Here is a 20,621-nt window from a genome sequence, read left to right on the forward strand (position 1 = left end):
ACACACAGTCATATATATGTACGAACGTATATGCGTGTGTATGTATAAATAACTTCTTTTAATTCTCACAACTACTGTCTCAATTTTATAGAAAAGGAAATTGATGGATTAAGTAAATTTCCCAAGGTTCAGAGCTTATAAATAGTGGAGCTGGGATTGAAACCCGAGCACTCTCTTGCAGAATCGGTGTGTTTAATCACCGTATCTGAATAACGATAAAGACATATAAGGCAGAAAATTAGCATAAACCGAAAACTACTGAACAAATATAAATATATGGCATTCTTTCATTGTGCACTGCTGGTCCGCGATTCAAGATTAAACTGAAATGAGGTGTGTGTGTGTGTGTGTGTGTGTGTGTGTGTGTGTGTGTGTTTTAATCTTTACTCATCCATTTGCCCAATAGGTGGCGCTAAACAAATGTGTTAAGAGAAATACAGAAAAAATGCAAAACCAATACTGTTCTGCCGCTCAACTTTAAAACAACATAATGAGAATATTGTGCCATAATAAAACTTTAAATAAAAATATAGGCAAAGGGAAGTAAGTGTACATTTCCTCAGTATTTACTGCTTCAAATTTTATTGGCATGATTTGTTCCTATTTTACATTGGAATTTTTTTCTATAAAATTTTCTTAGTTCTGCCACTAAAAGTTACACGCACTTATCCTGGTAGTAGTTAGTCAGCTGGATTTTCTCAAAGTAAAAACTTGTAGCCTCCTCAATAAAAAATAAGGGCTTAATCAAGGTGCCCCCATCACTCTGTGAAAGCAGTTACTCAATAAATATTTATTTAAGTAATTTAAATGGAACCGAATGTCTTAAAGTTGAAACTCATTTGGGCCAGAATTAGTGAAAAGTCCCAGGCAATTGTGTTTTTTCCCAAAACATGACTTTTATGTTCCAATAAACCTACTGCCGTGGAAAGTCCCTGCTTCCACAGTTTGAAATTCAAATAATGCGACTACAAACAACCACCCTCTTAACCGATCTCAGCTGTTTTGAAATTGTCCAGGGAAACAAAAGCAGTATCGACAGTGATAGGATTCAAACCCACCTGCCCATGGGGTAAAGCTCACTCTGAAGCCCATCGCGAAGGCAGAACGTAAACCTACGCAGACTTTCAAGACGGACAACTGAAGTATAAGATTAAAATCCAGGAAAGCTACAGCTGTGTGTCCTTTAAAAATATGTGCATTACCTGCATAAAATTACCGAAAATCATCTCTGGAGCTCACCTTCAGATACCAGTTAGATCTCTTTCTCTCCCTCTCTGCACCCTCTGTGGAGAACACTGCTCACCGTGAGAGCATGGAACTTAGAAAGGGCCAGCTTCCTCCCAAACCCCTCCCCTTTGTGTGTCCCACCCCCACCCAACTCCGGATAATAACCTTTAATCTATAAATCTTTAATTCTGCCATCGATGTAAACCACAAGGAAAATGTTCTCTACGCCTCAGTTTCTCCACGATTCTGTGCTGAAGACCTACCGATATGTCCTTCCTGTTATGTTGCTACCGTTCTTCTACTATTTATTCCTTGGAAACTGCTCATCAGCATGACCTTCAATGACTGTTCTTCTCTCACATTATGCTAAGATGTAGGGCAACATGATTTGGTCCAGACTCAGCCAGTATCTCCCAGCGGAAGATACCATGTGTCTGTTTGCCGTGCACGTGGCCCCTCGGGGCAGCATCTTGCACGTGTCTGCCCTGTGGTATCTCCAAGGGGTTGTTCCACCATCTAGCTCTGCTCACTCACTCCTCTCTTTTCAGGGCCACCTAACGAACCTTCCTCTCACCTTGCCCTGAACATAAAGCCTTCTACTACGTTGCTCTGTGTGTGTATCAAGGATATTCTTTTCTACTCACCTCCTAAATACAATTTTTCTTTCATGCAGAAAGTACTGGCCCATCTCTTAAACAGACATAATTTCAGTGAACACCTGTGATGTTATAATGATTTACAGTCAGCTCATAACTTTTTCCAATGTGTGTATTTTATTACCGCACAGCACACACACTTGGATGCTGGGCAAAAACCGGCTGGGTAATTTTCGAGAATGTCTTGTACGCTGAATAAATGCATGTGGATGATCATTTAAAGGGAGACCAAAAAAAGCATGATGGACATGAAGTTTAAGCCATACTCAAACCTAAGACTGGAAATCACTTATTTATGACACCCTTAATTTGTCATGAGAAAGGAGTAAAATGAACAAATGAATTAGGAATGGTTTCACTTGAAATTTGCATTGACATTATAATACGGATTCCCAGATGCTAATTGATTTGGAAGCGTTATATCTATCTTACCCAAAAAAATGCAGCTTAGAATGTATTCACTACATAAAGCCAATTTACATAAAGTAATCCAATTTACATAAAGCCAATTTACATAAAGTAATCCAATTTACATAAAGCCAATTTACATCAAGTAATCTAGAATGCATTTTAGAAGTCACACTCTGCTCTTTCTCAAAGCATTGTTTTAATAAATGAGTGCTTTAGTCTATAATTTACATAGAGACTACGGTTTTTTGTCATTACAATTAAGCCAGTAGATCCTGTTATTTTATTAGGTAACCTGAGTCTACTTTATAACCGCGTTGCTTTATAGATTCTCTAGTCCTTAAGTGCCATTAGTAAGCATATTACAATATCTGAACAAAGAGTTTACACTACTTTTCCCAAGTAGACCCAAAACGTTAAATTACTTTGAGCTGTGCTGTAGAATTCTGCACATGCCCAATATATAGCTCGAGTTTAAGAGATGGTTATGAATTAAAGTCATTAATGAACACATACAATACCACAGATGCATTGTACAGCTGATTTATCATATATTCTTTGTAAAGAGAAGGACTGAAAAGAGAGTTTCTCCTTCTAATCTGCTGTGGCCTGGAAAACACCTGTTAACAAAACTTGCTAGAACAGTGTGAAAACATCAGTCTACTTGCAGGTGTCTCCTTGAGTCAAATGTCTGAGTTTTATCGTGTGAAATTTGACCTCTCCCTTAGCTGCTAATAGGACTTTGTGGCTCCTCATTCAATCCTGACAGTACGTTAGGTCTATGAAGTAGCAGGATAAGGTGTCTTCATATAAAAGCAAATGTTACTGCATACAATTTAAAATCAGTCTTAATTTGGGTGAAGGGAGTCAAAAGGTACAAACTTCCAGTTATAAGATAAATAAGTCCTGGAGATGTAATGCACTGCATGGTGACTACAGTTAATAATAGTGTATTGTATATCTGAAAGTTGTTAAGGGACTAGATCTTAAAAGTTATCATCACAAGAAAAAGAATTCTGTAACTATGTGTGGTGATGGATGCTAACTCAACTCATTGTGGGGTGACCATTCTGCAGTATGCGCAGATATCAGATTATGCTGTACACCTGAAACGAGCACAATGTTATATGTCAAAATATCAATTTGGGGGTTGAAGGTTTATCACCAGCCTATTAGTGTCATCAAAGTTGACTGTTACCGGTTCTTTTACATACACTGAAACTTTATTATCACCTCTCAGTAATCCCCCCACAAAAGTTGCTTATCTGGCCAATCCCACCAAAGTGTCCCTTTCTATGTAAACAACGACAGACTCTAACTGTATTACGTATTTTCAGAGCAAATACAAAAATGGTATGACGTTCAAAATATTTTAAAATATATACAAGAAAATAAACCTTGACGTGGACAATATTCATTTGCACCGGTCTTTTTTCACTTCTTTCCACAAATTTTGCTCAACTTATGGTTAAACCGATGGCCTATTAAGATGCCCCCTTTATTTGTAAACTGCATTTTTCTTGCTTCTCCGTAGTTTCTAACCCAAGCAAGCGACTTACATGTTTAAATTTGGAATCGAATATAGGCCTGCTGGAACCAGACCTACAGGCGAGGTGTCTCATTATTTGTTTGCTGGCTTCAGACTTCCCAGATCCTCTTTCTCCACTAAAATAAAATAGAAAAAAAAAAAAAAAAAAAACCACAAGTTTACGGTTCTGGAGAACATAGTAAAAAAAATTAAATAACCAGAGACAATTCTCAGGCACAAAGAAGGTGAGGAAATGACCTAGTGACTTTTAATGAGATGATGGTATCATTGAACACTCCTTTGCTGTACTATATACACAATAAATAAGTGTGTGTGTACGTTTGTGTGCCTCTGTGTGTGTCCCTGTGTACACACAGTATGGTGTTTTCGATGCCGGGACTGTAAATAAATAGGATGCCACTTCTGCTCCCCAGTATCTTACAGAGTAGAATCACATGATGCAGGTCAATTAGAGCAGAAAGGCCTTAGGCTGGAAAGAAAGACGCTTCCGCCTGTCCCCTGCTTTGTGAGTGCAGGTGAGTGGGGTGGCCGCCAGGTGTCGGTCCCCTACAGTCGAGATGCGTATTTGGTAGGGCCACACGTCTGGCCTGGTTAAATCTTTGAGTCCTCCAGGAAAGACGTTACATCTTCCTTGGAAAAGTCATTCAATCCTTCTCAGCTTTCCTCCTCTTTCCTTCAAAGTGAACATCAAGCATGCAGCTCCTACAACTAAGCCGGTAAAGATGGAGGAGTGACCAGGTAGGTAAGTGCCCGGTGCTCAGCAGATCCGAAAACGGCCTCTTTCGTCTTGAGGCTGCTGTCAGTTTTGACATTTCGTGTTTTCCGTTTTCCTTTAATCTAGGAACAGGCACCATCCAAATATGTCCTGCATGAGGACAGCGCTTTTGGTATTTCCCAGGCATACTTCATAAGTGATATAATTCCTATAAATAATGATTGTATTATATTCCTGAGACTAGGCAATATCGGGTTAACACAAAACTCCAACACAATAAATACTAAACCAACGTGGTCCGATATGAAATAAGGCTTTTACTGCATCTAGATGGAATACTCGTGAAAATGGTGTTTACTCATCGATAGCCAAAAGTTGAAAATACATATAAAGCTCTTTTGCTAGGGCTTTCTCAGGTTTCTCCCTTGAGCATTTGTTCTGATGAATTTGATTAAAGGGTGTTTGCCAGGAAAGAAACTGACACTTAATTCTCTTATTCACGTCTCAACTTGTTAATAAAACGTCTACTCCCCTCATCTGTGACTATAAACATTTTAACCACTTTTGGAGCGACCAGTTTAGCAGCCTCAGGGGAGCAGGTGACAGTGACCTGCGGAAGATACGAAAGAGCTCATTTTCTGGGTTCAAAGACCCTTCCTTTTAACCTTCTAATTGCAGAGCAGAAACAATCTAAATCTTTCATGATGGAAATTTAACGTCTACAATTATATTCCCTGTTAAAAAATCCTATTACCCAGCAACATAACTTGATGTGTCAGGCGTCTCGTTTTTAGAGAGATTTTGCTTGCATTCACTCAGGGATCAATCTTGAAAATACCATTTTCCTTTTTCAAATACTGCCTGTTCCTTCAAATGAGACTTACTGAGGGCCTACTATGTGCTGGAGTCTGTTAGTCTTCAGGGTAAAAGAGGTGAAAAGATACCGCTTCCTGCGCCATGGGCTGGGGATACTCTCGAGGAAGGAGTAGGTACATAATTAAGGTATAATTATAACAGGTGGGCACAGCTAGCAACGAGCCCACAGGAGAAGGGGCAGGTACATCTCTGGGAAGAAGCCAGGGGAGACTTCTGGGTGAGGTAGTAATTGAGCTCATTCTTGGAGAAGGGGCAGCGTAGAAGGCAGTGCTTATGCAACATTAAACACTCAACCAACACTCCCTGAGCATCTACTGAGCAAGTAGAAACAGGGGCGGGTCTCGAGTCGCTGCGGATCTGGAGACACAGAGCCTGGGAGGCTGTGGGGCTGACCCAGTGGTCACATGAGTCCCTTTTCCTTCTCCCCACCGTTGCCCTCACCCTGTGACCACATGTCGGGAAAATGATCAACTCTCTCGGCTAGCCAGAATCACATGCCTTTTTGCCATCTCATAAAATCCCACAACGATCACCACATTTCACTTTGAGTAAAATACAAAGAAATCTTAGAAAAAAGAAAAAATGGATATAATAGTCTTGGCCTCATAGCATATCAAGTTGAAACTAAAAATTCTAGTTCAACGTGTTCAAGAAACATTCCTTGATCTGAAAATCCACATCTATGATTAAACCAGACATTGACCAAAGATTTGGGGCGGCGCTGATGGGTCATGGACCCATACAAAATGTGAAGCTTAAATATGAACAGCCTTGTCTGCTAAATCTGTACATGACAGAAGCAGGCCCTATGCTGCTTATTTCACAAGTTAGTGGCACATTCAGCATAAAACATTAGTTTAGGTTTGCTCAGCAAACTGTTAGGATAACGGATATTTGTCGTACATGCTCAAACAATTAATTAAAACCATCTATCAAGGCCTTCAGAAAATTAAAGCAAAGGTAGAACTTGGTGGGCTCCAAACTCCCAGTTCTAGCCCAGGACAGAGATCTAAAAATTGTTAAAAACTATTCCTTAGGGGCTTCGCTGGTGGCGCAGTCGTTGAGAGTCTGCCTGCCGATGCAGGGGACGCGGGTTCGTGCCCCGGTCCAGGAGGATCCCACGTGCCGCGGAGCGGCTGCGCCCATGAGCCATGGCCGCTGAGCCTGCGCGTCCGGAGCCTGTGCTCCGCAGCGGGAGAGGTCACAGCAGTGAGAGGCCCGCGTACCACAAAAAAAAAAAAAAACTATTCCTTAGGATGAAGCCTAGTGTGTTACGGGAGCCCATAATTATGAAGAAAATGAGAAATAAAATGAAAATTTGAAAATCAAATTAAAAATCCTCTGGCCTGGTACTGTAAATCATCTACTCCAGGAATATTTGAATTTTGATCTCCAAATCTTCAATTATTCTTTGTAAATGCTAATTATGGGACATAAAAGATACTCTGTAAATGATCTTTACACAAAGTATTTAGTTGAATTCTGAATTGACTCATTTTAATGTATTAATATAAAGGCAGAAAGCCTGTCGTAGTCAAGACAATCAAGGAGGTTGAGAAGCTACATGCAAACACCAATCCCGAAAGAAGAAAGACAATGGCTAGAGTAATAAGTCCTTATGATCATGGATTTGCTCTTCCTTTTTTTTTTTTTGCGGTACGCGGGCCTCTCACTGCTGTGGCCTCTCCCATTGCGGAGCACAGGCTCCGGACGCGCAGGCTCAGCGGCCATGGCTCATGGGCCCAGCCGCTCCACGGCATGTGGGATCTTCCCGGACCGGGGCACGAACCCGCGTCCCCTGCATTTGCAGGCGGACTCTCAACCACTGCGCCACCAGGGAAGCCCTGCTCTTCATTTCTCGAAATGTGAATGAAGAAATCTTTTTTTCAGAATAAGTGATTGATAACATGGCATTATTAGCCTTTAAAAATGTCCCAAAGGAATATTAGTTCTGCAGAATATTAACAAATCTTGCTATTGTTAGAAAAACAATTCCATGAGCAAGTACATGTAAAAACAAAGACAAACAGGTTTCTTCACTGAAAGAACATGCTAGGCATTGTGAACTCTGTCTGTAATCGGTAGGTTCCCAAAGGATATGGATTCACTGGCCCCTCAAAGCTTCGCTAAGGTCCAAAGTCTTTGACAAGGATTAAGTGGACTCAATGAGAATTTAGTTAAGTCCGTGGATTTGTAACCATCATTTTAGGTGAGTTTGGGGGGACCTCTGCAAGCCTCCTTAGGTTAGCGGCACTGGGCAAGCCACGCTCTAGAGTCTGGCTGTGAGTGTGGATAACCTTCACTCGGGCTCAGAAGCCAGACTATCGGGCTCACATCCCAGCTACACTAACTATTTACTAGTTGGGAGACCCTGGACTAATTAGCTAACCCTTCTAATACTCAGCACCTGATACATAAAATGACAATAATAATAACAATGAGGATACCTATCCTACAAGGTTACTAAAGCAATGAATAAGGAGATGCGTGGAAAGCACCTAGAGGAGAGGCTGGCACTGAGCAGGTTCTCAATAAATATGAGTTGTTATTATTGTCAACACTATTACACACTCCCCACCATCTCACGATTTTTAGAAAGTGTTTCTCTTTTTGTGTGAGACCAGGAAACCCAACAGATAAAGCAGATGAAAGCAGAGTTGCTTGATTCAAGAATGCCCGGGTCCCCCACCCCACCCCAGGGGACACTTCCGAACAGGTGGAAAAACAACCATTTGCACACTATTTTGAAAACCAGAACACTTAAGTTCGCAACCCATCGATGTGACCCTCCATGGAATTTTTGATTAAATTCACAACGTAACAGTATACAAAGAAGTGCTTATTTAAATATTATTTGGGTTCTTTCCAGGTTTCCATAGTTACTCTTGTATCTCACTTGGACTCAGGTTGTGCAAAGCTTTATTCACACATTCAGTTTTCAACCAACACTACTGCTGAAATCTACGCAAAGCCAGGGGTATTTATGAAAGTCTCCCTCTTGTGGCAGTGTGGTCTGCTATAAAACACAATTCTCAATGCAGATCTTATTTTAATACCTAAATATTTCTTTATTCCTCTATCAATATATAATCACATTTCATCCCTACTTCTTGTGGTACACTTCTTTTTGACGTGAAGAATTTTTGCTCCAATCTAAATGCTCCCTCCTGAGCATCTTGGTATTTATGAGCTAATATTACCATTGCATTTCACTAAAAAATTAATTTGAGTGTATAATTTTGTTGACATATGAGCAAAGGTATAAATACCTAGAAGCGGGTGGGAAATCCCACATCTGCGAGGTCTTGCATGGTATTTTGCTCAGCACCACATCTTGGAGAAGGGTGGTACTAGTAGCGGGTGCCTCTCTTTCCCATGTTTTCTAAGGTTTGAAAGCAAGACACTAGTTCTAAGCTGTAAATCTTCAAAATGAAGAAAAAATTGGATGACTCTCGCAAACATAACGTTGAATGGTTGAAATGAGTTTCAGGTTCAGTTTGTTGATATCGATTCAGCTACACTCAGGGCCATTTCTAACAACAAAGGTGTCCCTCCTTTGTAACGAGTCACGTGTACTCACTGCACACTTAGTGGACCACGAACTGGTGAGGGAGTAAATAAACGTAAACCAAAAGAAATGAGGACAGTTTTACCGCCAAGCCCTCAGGGCAGAACTGAGCCTGGAGCTGGGGTGAGGGGCAGGCTCACCTGAGAATGAAGCACTGAGGTCTCTGCTCCTGGAAAAGCTGGTGGAAGGCTCTCTCCGCACAGGAGAAAATGTGAGGTGGCAGAGAGGGGCAGGGCTGCCCCGCACTGCCCAGGTACAGCTGGGAGACCTGGAAAACAGGGCAGCACACAGGCAGGAATCTCCATGAAAAGGGTTCAGGATCCTCTACCTCGCGACGCTACTGACATATTTCCCATACACAGAAGCATATAAATCTCTAATTCTGAGTCTCACTTGTAAACACAAAACATTTGCACAATGCTGCCCTTCTCAGCACATTTTAAGCATCCGTAATGACAAAACGGAGACACACATCTGAGCCTTCATTATTTGGCTTGCAGGCTTTAAATCGCTTGGCTGTCTTCAAAGAGAGCAACTCCCCAAAATCCAGTTCAATAGCTCTCCATGAAGTAAGCTGAAACGGTGGCAACTTATATCAAATGCAATTTCTCTCAGCAACATTTAATTTCAGTAACATAAGATGGCAAGGATATTTAATTTGAAAAGAAAGCAGTTGTATCTGAAACATACAAAGTTACAAATTTCTCGGAAAAAAGACAAAATGAACTTGATTTCAGGGCAATGGTGATTTTTAATGATCGCCACGGTGATTCAGTGCTAGTATTTTTAGTCCTTTCGAGTTTCGAGTGAATTGCGTTATATTAGAATCAAAACTAAATGATAGGAGGACTTGTGAGTCATGAAGAAATATCAGACAAATTTAATTTTTATTCTGCAAAATAACTGGCTTGTATCTTCAAAGATGTCAAGGTTGGAAAGTTCAAGAGTAGATTGAGGGACTGTTCCAAATGGAAGGAAATTAAATGCCCAGTGGTCAGCGCACCCTGTGATGGTGGACTGGATCTTTGGTTGTTTGGGCATCACTGAGACAATGGAAAAGACTTGAACGAAGCCTCCTGATTAAATGGTAACAGCTCTAATTTCCCGATTTTTGATGACTGTATGGAGGCTACATAGAAAAATGCCTTTGTTTGTAGTAAATACACAGTACATGTATTCAAGGTTGATGGGACAACATGCCAGCAAATTATTTTTAAATGGTTGAAGGAAAAAAGTTGTTTGTACTAATTATTTGCAATTTTTCCATAAGTGTAAAATTATTTCAAATTATAGGGGAAATAATTTTTTAACGTAGAATCAATGATCTACAGCTACAAGAAAAAATTGGATGACTCTCACAAATGTAATGTCGAATGGAATCTATCAGCTGCATATGAGAACATACTGTGAGATCCCATTTACAGAGAGCAAAAAAAAGCAGGTGAAACCAATCTATGTATGCTGTTAGAAGTCAGCGTGGCGGTACTTTGCGCGAAGGGTCAGTGATTGGAAAGAGCAAGTGTGGGCTCTGGAAGCTGGGAATGTTCTACCTCCAGTGCTTGTGGAAAAGTACACTCAGAGATGAGCACCTTCGTGTATGCATTATATCCCAATAAAAACATCAAAAGCCGAAGTCATTAAACATTGTGGTTCTGGTGCAGAGAGAGAAAAAGGAACCGCTAGAACAGACTACAGAACTCCACTCAGGCCTACACGGTGAGATTTGGGGGCCATAGGGGCTGTGTCACTTACCCTTAAAGGAAGCTGTCAAGAAAATTGATTATTTGTAAAGGAAACAAACATCACTATCTCATGCCAATCTGTAAAAATAAATTCCAACTGAATTTAAGTTCCAAATATGAACAGCAAAGCTTCACACATTTAGAAAAGTATGTAAAAACAGTACTCTTATGATTTGGGAGTAAGGGAATAGGGGTCAAAAACAAATTGTATTGGGAAAAATCCTACAACATCATAGCTAACAACTCCTGTTCAACCACAAACAGCACACATATAATAATAAAAAACTCAGGCGAAGACAGAGAGGAAAGTAAGCTGGGCATACAATCAATAAATCCTCAGCATTTTATAAATGACTCTCACAAATCAGTAAGAAAAACTGGAAACAAAATAGAAAATTGGGCAAAGAGTGTAAGCGGAAAGGAAAGGCCAATGCACGTGAGAAAAGATGAAAAAACAACTCTCTTCGTAACCAAGGAAATGCTATTTCAAACAATAAGGTGATACAGTACGCATGAACTATTGGTAACTTTATCAATAGTAGCTTAAATAACAATGGCGAGGGCCTCACTTGCTCTGTGCTTGCTGCTCTTCTCAGCATTTTACACTCACTCATCCAATTCTCCTAGAAACCCGAGACTTGGATATGAGGGTGATCGCCCTGCTTACAGATGAGGAAACTGATGCAAAGAAAAATTAGTGACAGGTCCAAGGTCACGTGGCAAGTTAGTGGTGGAGCTTGACTTCGAAATGAAGTTTTCTCTAGGGCTGAAAAACACATGTATAATACTGAGTGTTGTTCTAAGAAATTCTACGTGTAATTTGGCAGAAACTTCTAAACTTAAGGAGGTAGGTTTGACTAGCGATCTCTCTGTAGAAATTCTCAAACATGAACCAAGAACTACACACCAAACGATCCTCAGTACTCTCTGTAAGAGCAGAAAAAGAGTAATTCTACGATAGGGATTAATGAATAAATACAAATAATTGTGTATTAAAACAATAAAACACTATAGGGTATTTAGAATGAATTAACTAGACCCGAACCTTTTATCATGGAAATTTTTTTTTGCGGTACGCGGGCCTCTCACTGCTGTGGCCTCTCCCTTGCGGAGCACAGGCTCCGGACGCGCAGGCTCAGCGGCCATGGCTCACGGGCCCAGCCGTTCCGCGGCATGTGGGATCTTCCCGGACCGGGATACGAACCCGTGTCCCCTGCATCGGCAGGTGGAATCCCAACCACTGTGCCACCGGGGAAGCCCCATGGAAAATTTTTGAAAGCATAATGATCAATGACGATTTTTGTTGTAAAAGAATATAGCTAGTATATTCTCTGAGTAAATTAAAACAGAAAATAATAGCATATGCAGTTTTCCTTACATATATTTGTGCAGGTATACAGAATGAACAGACAGAAGATTGGATAAAAGGATAACTTCGGTGACGTATATGTATAGCCGATCCACTTTGTTATAAAGCAGAAACTAACACACCATTGTAAAGCAATTATACTCCAATAAAGATGTTAAAAAAATCTATTAACGGATAATAAAGAACAGTACATAAAAAAAAAAAAAGGGTAACTTCGGGTAGTGATTGCCATCTTTTGTGGAAAGGAACAGGCGGAAGTGGAACTCAGTCTGTGTTGACATTACAGTGTCACTTAATCTCAGATACCATGTAATTGAAACACACCTTTATTTTCAGTACCACCCAGAAAATAACATCACAATTAAACTAGCACACCATGTCTTGGTATCACGTCTTTAAAGCTGCATCCCAACCTCAGGAGTGCATGTGAAAAAATATGGCACTTTTTATTTAAAATTTTTTAAGCGATATGACACACGTATTGGGGGTGGGCACACACTGTCTATTACGCTTGAACATTTTGAATTATTCCAGAATTTAAAATAAATATAAAAGATATTTGAATGATAGTGACGTCTACATGATAATTCATAAGCCAGCTAGGAAGATTTAGCCCACCTTTGTTTTCTTGCAGGATAAATTTCTGTTTGGGGTTTGTCTGGTTTTTTTTAAACTTGCACTAACACTCTTTCACTTTCTCCCCAAGTCCAACCTGGCTCTAACCTAGTTTTGACAAAATGCTTTTAAACTCCACTTGTTTTTGTAAAGTCCTAGTAAGGATTTCGTTAGATGTTATCAACACAGTGAGACCCGAAGAGCCAGGAGCATGCCTGAATCTACGTGTATGTGGGGTTCATCTCACATTCCTGCTGTGTTTCTTCAAACCTATTTGGAGTTCGGTATTCTCCTTAGGCTAAGTTTCACTAACATTAGATGTGGTAAAGAATCGTGAGTGTCCAAAACTTTTTCATGATAATCAAACCAATAACCTTTCTCAGTTCCCTTTTCCTGTAAATCTTCTTTTTCATGCCATGTTAGAGTTTGCATTGTAGAATACTCCATTGCTACCACCTGGTAATACTCTGCTTGATGCTGATTCTACACTTAAGAAGTAATGTAAAAATGAAATAATAATTTTAATAGAATAGCATTTTCCACTTATTTATATTGAACCTTGAAGGTTCTCACCAAGCCGTTCTAGTTTTCTGAGTGATTGACAAACCACCGACTCTACATTGGTTACCATGATCGTTACTAATATTATTGCATGTTCTCATTTGGTCCAGAAAATATTGTCAGGGTCAGACCCTTCCTTTCCCACAGGCCATCTCTCTCCATTTCACCTTATTCTCTCCATGTCTGTATCATTTGGGAACAAGAGGATTTTGGTCCGTGGGCATCTTAAGTGCTCTTTCACAAATGAGATGGCATCACATAAGCTTCATTCAGGTTATCTCTAGTCTTTGCTGGACTCTGTGATCCCAATAAATAAGGTCCTTCTTTACGGATCAATTCCCTCCTATTTTCCACTGTGCGTGATACGTGTCAATAAACATCCAGGAGATTTGCAGGATCCTGCCACGGTCTGATTTCTGAAGCCAACCATGCAGTGTGTAGCTTTTGAGAGTGCCATTCACGGGCCCCTAACATCAGGGTCCTGGTAATCTGTGGAACCTGATGCCAAGGGCTTGATGGGGCGTGGCTGCTGTTTTCACACCATAGTATGAACATGTCACTCTACTTGCCCGATTGGATTTCCCGCTCATTATCTTATACCTATATATAGATGACATACCCTGAAAAAAAAGTTTGTTGTATACAAACAGTCACATACAATGACTAATTATATGTCTCTGGGCTCAGCATTTGGGCCCCTGAGAGTAGTCTGTCCTGCATCTGCTCTGGGGCTACAAGACCTGGATTTAAATTGTCTCTGCCACTCATGAGAAAACTTTAGAAAGCCTAGTTAATCTCCTGAAGTCTCAGTTTATCCATCTGCAAAGAGGGAACGATAACACTTACACTGATTGGGTCCCTTTGGGGATTAAACGTGGTGGCATACGTAAAGCCCTTTGCAGCAGGCCTGCCGCGTGCTAAACCCTATACTAAACCCAGTAGACTTCTCCTTCCATGGCTAAGAAGCCCAGCCACCCTAGCTACTTGCCAAACCCCAACATGCCCGGCCATGGGGACATCAGGAGGCCAGCAGCATCTAAAAGTCAATGGAATGTGAAAGCAGAGGAAGCCCTAGGCCTGGCCTCCCACACTAGGTGTCGTGGTACACTTTGGAGGAGCTTAATCTCACCTATAATTCGAGGATTCAGGATGACTGATCGGTCTTGTACTGCGTGTAGTCAAAAATATGACCTGTGAAGTCATCCCCGGGTATTTGTCATCCTTTTGCACACTGAGATTTCAAGGTGATATATCTCTGGTTTGTGAACTCCATAGTAAAGGTTATGGTGAGAAACAATCGAGAGAAGTCTGATACTGAGTGTGAAGAGCCGATGCAGATTCACTGCTCAGGCATTCATTCTCAGACGTGCACCTGCGCGTTGGTTTTCTGAATGCTGCTTTGCCAGTGCCGTAGGCTTGGTCCTTGAATGGCGCCATCTTCCCTGTGATTGTTACCTCCCCTCCCCCTTCTCCTCCTTCCCCTCCTTTTCCTGCACCTGCTCCTGTGACAGAACTCCCAAAATGATTATGGGTACCTGTAATTCCTTTTGCCCTAGTGGGTCATGCTTCCACACACACTTAGCCCAGGGATGAGGCTGGGGTAGGAATGGGTGGAATGAGGAGGGTGGGCAAGTTCCAAGGCAGTTTTAAGGCAATGGTGGAATTGACTTTTGGTAAGAAGAGTGGAAGGTGGGGTAGTGGGAGGTCCTCTCGTACCCGGGAAGCATCTCTGTAATAATTCTTAGTAGCGTCCTCTGCAGTTTAGAGAGAGTAATCTCTTTCTCTCTTCCTCTCTCTTTCTCTCGCCTACCCCATGCCCCTCCAGCATCTGCCCCTCCAGCATCTGCGAGTGCGTCCCTGCTTCAAGAACACACGTCTCCTCCTTTTATCTCCTGCTCCTAATTAGGGATTCTGTTTCGGACTGGAAGCAGCCTTGTGGCTGCACAAAACACAGAGAGCTCCCATGACAGTGTGTTTGATCCAAAAATACTAGGCAAAGAGATATGACAATATGCTTCGCTATCCACAGTGATGTGGACAACACAGCAGAGATCATGCTGCGTCTTCAGCGGCCTGGAATGATTTTCCACAAGCAATTTCTTTTTAATTTTGAGTCTCATGATTCAAGCTGGAAAGTCTTTTAGAAAAATGTATAAACGCAGTATCATATCCTTTCTTATTCCATTGCTTTAACATCGTCAATACTCTTCTGAAAGCGGTCATGATGTTCAAAGACCTCTAAACCAACTGACCTTGAATTAATCAAAAATACATGGGAAATAGAGTCAGTGTAACATTTGATTTTAGACGTCTGTCTAGGGACTACAATCATAAGAATTTCGCATTATAAGTGCAAAGAAATCTTTTGACAAAATAACATTCCTTGTCAATATTTTCTCAGAACAAATTAAAGTCACTCCTATCTAACCATTCAGTGTAGGATTTTCTGAGAAGCTTGATTTTACTTACTGCTTCGGTTTTTGCTTCTTAATCATTTGATACAAATAGGCATGTCTAGTGAGTGTTACTCTGCATTATTAAATGGTATTTTAAATTTTATACTCACCATGGTGGAATAAATTGGAATCTCCTTGAATGGATTAACAAGCAGGAGGATGTCCCCAATAAAAGTCTGTTAAAAGGAAAGGATATAAATAGTTATTGGACCACATAAATAGCACCTTTAAAGTTAAAAATTATATAATTTTTAAATCACTGAGCAAAATATAGAGAATAAGTCAAAATCACACTTTACCATTTTGTGAATTGTTTTAGCTGTTTGTAAATAAATAGAAAAGTCAAATAAAATTAAACCAATAGGCTTGTTCCATTGAACACATAGCAAGTGAAATGACTGAATTCTAAGCATTTCTTATCTTAAAGGGGTTTTATAATCACCAGTTGAATAAAAACATACAAAATTAAAACACACGGCCAAATGGAGTGGAGGCGGTAAATGGGGTGTGAATTCTATATCACTGCGTAAGAATAATAATAGAATATATAACAGAAAAGTTAGTAAAGCACAAAAAGCAAATAAAAATGATGCTAATTAAAAAAAAAGACAAGTAATGAGATGGCATAAAGAACAGGTGGACCAAATAAAAATCAAATAATAAAATGTGAGATTTAACCCCAAATACATCAGTAATTATGTCAAATGTAAACTACTAACTAATTAAATGACGAAGATTATGAACTGGATTAAAATGCTAACTCAAATATAAAGACTAAGAAAACTTGAATGTTAAAGGATGAAGCAAGATACACATGCAAACAGTAATTACTGCAAGAAACGTGGTTTAGCAATATTCAATTCATAGAAAATAGACTTTAAGGTAGGAAGCAGTACCAGTGATAAAAAGGGACATTTCACAATAATAAAATGATAAATCAGGAAGATATAGCAATTCTAAAATTCTGAAAGACTGAAATCTAGCACAAAACTATAAGGAGAGAAACATGAACTCACAGTGGTAGTGGAGAACCTTAACAATTTTTTCTTAGTAACTAATGGAACAAACAGACAAAATTTTGAAATAAATAATTACCAAGTTGACTAACTGACTTATACAGAACACTATTACCAAGAACCGTACAACATACATTCTTTTAAGCTGAACACCGACCAGTTTCATTATATTCAAAGAGTTTGAGTCACGTAGAGTATGTTCTCTGATCATGGGAGAAATTACGATAGAAATTAATCATGGATACCTAGAAAATCACCAAATGTTTGGAACTTATACACCTGCAAATAACCTATGAGCCAGAAAAGAAACCATAATGCAAATGAGAAAATATTTTGATTATGACATAACATGTGAGATGCTACTAAAGGTATACTTGGTATGAAAATTATTGCCTGAAATGTATATGTTAGAAAAGAAGAAAGGCAGATCATGATATAAGTATCCATTTCAAGGAGCTCATCAAATTACATCAAATTATGCAGAATTAAATAGCCACTATAAGAGCAGAAATTAAAGGAATAGTAAACAAATGCCAAGGAATAAAAAACAAAAGCCAAAAGGCAATCTTGAAAAATCTAATAAAAATATAGTACCCTAACAAGATTGACTGAGGAAACAAGAGGAAATGCACCAACTACCAATATCCCAAATATGACATCACTACAGACACCACTGACATGGAAACAGACGAAGAGGATATTAGGAATCATATTTTAGTCACTAAGTTTGGATATTTAGATGATGTGGACAGCAATCCACCATCTTATCAAAACAAACGTACCAAGTTATAGGAAATCTAACTAGTATTATTTTTTGTACAAGAAATTGAATCTATGTCTAAAACCTTTCCACAAAGAAAACTAAGAATTCACCAGTGAATTCTTCTCAATGCTGATGTACAGATAAACAAATGTTATACAAATTATTCCAGGGCTTCCCTGGTGGCGCAGTGGTTGAGAATCTGCCTGCCAATGCAGGGGACACAGGTTCGAGCCCTGGTCTGGGAGAATCCCACATGCCGCGGAGCAACTGGGCCCGTGAGCCACAACTACTGAGCCTGTGCGTCTGGAGCCTGTGCTCCGCAACAAGAGAGGCCGCGATAGTGAGAGGCCCACGCACCGCGATGAAGAGTGGCCCCCGCTTGCCACAACTAGAGAGAGCCCTCGCACAGAAACGAAGACCCAACACAGAAAAAATAAAAAATTAATTAATTAACTCCTACCCCCAACATCATCTTTAAAAAAAAAAAAAAAAAATTATTCCAGAAAACAGCAAAGAGGGAACATGATACACTTCATTTTAAGAGGCCTCAATAAACTGGATATTAAAAACCTAACTAGTACATTGAAAGAAAGAAAATTATAGCTGGTCTCTCTCATTAAAAGACATGCTAAAATCTTGAGAAAAATGTTGACAAGTTGAATCCAATAAGACACTCAACAGATAATATATTTCAACCAAATATGCTTTATTCTAGTAATCCAAGGTTGGCTTCATATTAGAAAATTAACCCTTGTAATTCATAATACTAAGGAGTCAAGAACTAAAGTTATAGGATCATCTCAATAAATGACAAAACATTTAATAACATTCAATTCCCACTCCTGATTAAAAATAACTTTGAAAACTATTAATATAACGGAACTTTCTTAATCTATGGAAAGTGATTACACCTATGGCACAGCTACTGCTAACAACTTGCTTTTTAATGATAAAACACGGATTTTAATAATAAAACAGCTCTACTCTGGGATCAGAAACAGGACAGGAATGTCAATTATTGTCACTGCCAGTCATCTTTTTATTAGCAGCCCTATACCATGAAACAATGCAAGAAAAGAAAGTAAAGAAACTATCAAGATTTAAAAGAGACACATGAAAGTCGTTATTTGGAGACTACGTAGCAGTGTATGCAGAAGAGCCAAAAGAATCTCCACGTAAGTTAATACTTACATATGGATATAGCAAGTTTGATGAATAAAATGTGCTTACAAAAAAATCAAAATCGTATCTCTCTATATTAGCCATAAACAATTAGAAAACACAACTGCTTGTTATTTTCAATAAGAAAATAACATTATAGCATCAACACTTGAAAAATGCCTAAAATAGATCTAATGCAAACAGGCCTTCTATACCAATTTTTTTTTAATGTTCCAGAAAAATTAAAGATGACCAAAGGACGGATAGTAAAGTTCCATGAAACAAGAAATCCAATATTGGAAAAATCTCAATTATTCTCATCTAATCTGTACATTCAAAGCAATATCAATGAAAATCCAATGGAAACTGATAAGTGGACTTGAAAATATGTATGAATGTCCAAGAGTCATTAGCCAAGACATTTTGAAGAACAAAGTCAGAGGACTTTCTATATATCAAGATTTATTATATAGCTATAATGATTAAGATATTTTAGCACTGGTTTACAGACAGACTAACAGATCCATACAACAGAAGACCAATTTCAGAGAGACTCACTCCCCATGGCAAGCTTGTTTACAACAAAGGTCTCACTGCAATGCATGGGGGGAATCCACATGCGAAAATATTCATCTTGACCCTCCTCTTTTACCACTGTGAAATCATTTCCCCACTGGTAATGCACCTGAAATGTTAAAGTTAAAACAGCCAAACTACAAGAAGGAAATATAAGAAAATATTTTCAGGACCAAGGCCAAAATTCTTTAAGCAGGACACGAAAAGTACTAACCCTAAAGAACTTTGTAAAAACTGCAAATTTCTCTTTATCGAAAGACACTTTAGAAGACTAAAATGTAAGCCACAAACTGGGAGAAAATGTTTGCAATAAATATATATCTATATCTATACATACCAGACAAAGAAAGGATATCCTGAATATTTAAGAAACGCCTATACATCAAGGAGAAAATGTAAAACAACCCATTTATTTTTAAATGGCAATATAATTTGGAGACACTTCACAAGATAATCAAATCAGCAACAGACACCTATCAGTCAACATCATTAGTTATGTGGAATTAATTTTAAAAACCTCAGCTAAAGCTGGACTTGTAACAGGCCTGGAGGGGGTGATTTCACACCCCTACCATGCATCCTTAATTACCCCAAACAGGAAGAGCCCTACATCTATCTATAACAGAAAGATGTCACTATTTCACTGACCAACAGAAAGAAAAAAACATCTTTCAGCCTGAGGACAGCCTAGCCCATCAGAGACTGGAGCAGCCCAACCAATGAGAAGCCTCCATGCTCTGGACTCCATACTTCCTCCAATGGATCATTTAGTTATTACAGCCTCTCCCAAACCCTCTCTTTTCCCTATAAAAGCAAGCTCCCCTTCCTTGTTTTCGGGATTTGCCTGTGGTCTGCCATAGTTGGCACAACCCGAATTTCAATTCCTCTGCTCTTCCTGAATAAACTTGCTTTTGCTGGTAAAATAACTGGCTATTATATTATTAAAGTTGACAGTTATCAGGGAAATGTAAGTTAAAACCAAAATGAAGTACCACTGCACAACTGCCAGAATGGCTAGATTTTTTTTTTTTAATTAATAATACAAATAATACTGACAACATCCAGTGTTGGTCATGATGTGGAAACCGAGACGTCCGTATTGGGCATGTAGCCACTTTGAGATACTATTTGGCTGTATCTCCTGAAGCTGAACACACCTGATGATGCTGGCACTGTAGTCCTAGGTGAGAGCCTCACAAAAGACGTGAGGCTGTGTGTTACTCCAAGAGCTACTTAATATGTGCCCCCCAAAAGGCATAGCATGGTTTATAACAGTATTATTCATAGTAACCAAAAAGTGGAAACAACTCAAAGGTTCCTCAATTGTAGAGTAAATAAATAAAAGAGGATATGTTCATACAGT

The 20,621-nt window shown here is 39.4% G+C and overlaps 1 protein-coding gene across 1 annotated transcript in view; it reads right to left on the minus strand.

The window, feature by feature from the left end:
* Positions 1-20,621, minus strand: part of MYO16 (myosin XVI) — a 337,132-nt gene that overhangs the window by 181,398 nt on the left and 135,113 nt on the right. The window contains exons 11-13 of the mRNA XM_024754009.1: positions 15,853-15,918; positions 9,140-9,267; positions 3,851-3,956 (exon numbers count right to left, since the gene is read on the minus strand). Of these exons, the coding sequence (XP_024609777.1) occupies positions 3,851-3,956; positions 9,140-9,267; positions 15,853-15,918 (300 nt within the window). The remainder of the gene's footprint in view (positions 1-3,850; positions 3,957-9,139; positions 9,268-15,852; positions 15,919-20,621) is intronic.

This window comes from Neophocaena asiaeorientalis, unplaced genomic scaffold (genome assembly GCF_003031525.2).
Source record: "Neophocaena asiaeorientalis asiaeorientalis breed wild unplaced genomic scaffold, Neophocaena_asiaeorientalis_V1.1 scaffold684, whole genome shotgun sequence".
NCBI classification, from domain to species: Eukaryota; Metazoa; Chordata; class Mammalia; order Artiodactyla; family Phocoenidae; genus Neophocaena; species Neophocaena asiaeorientalis.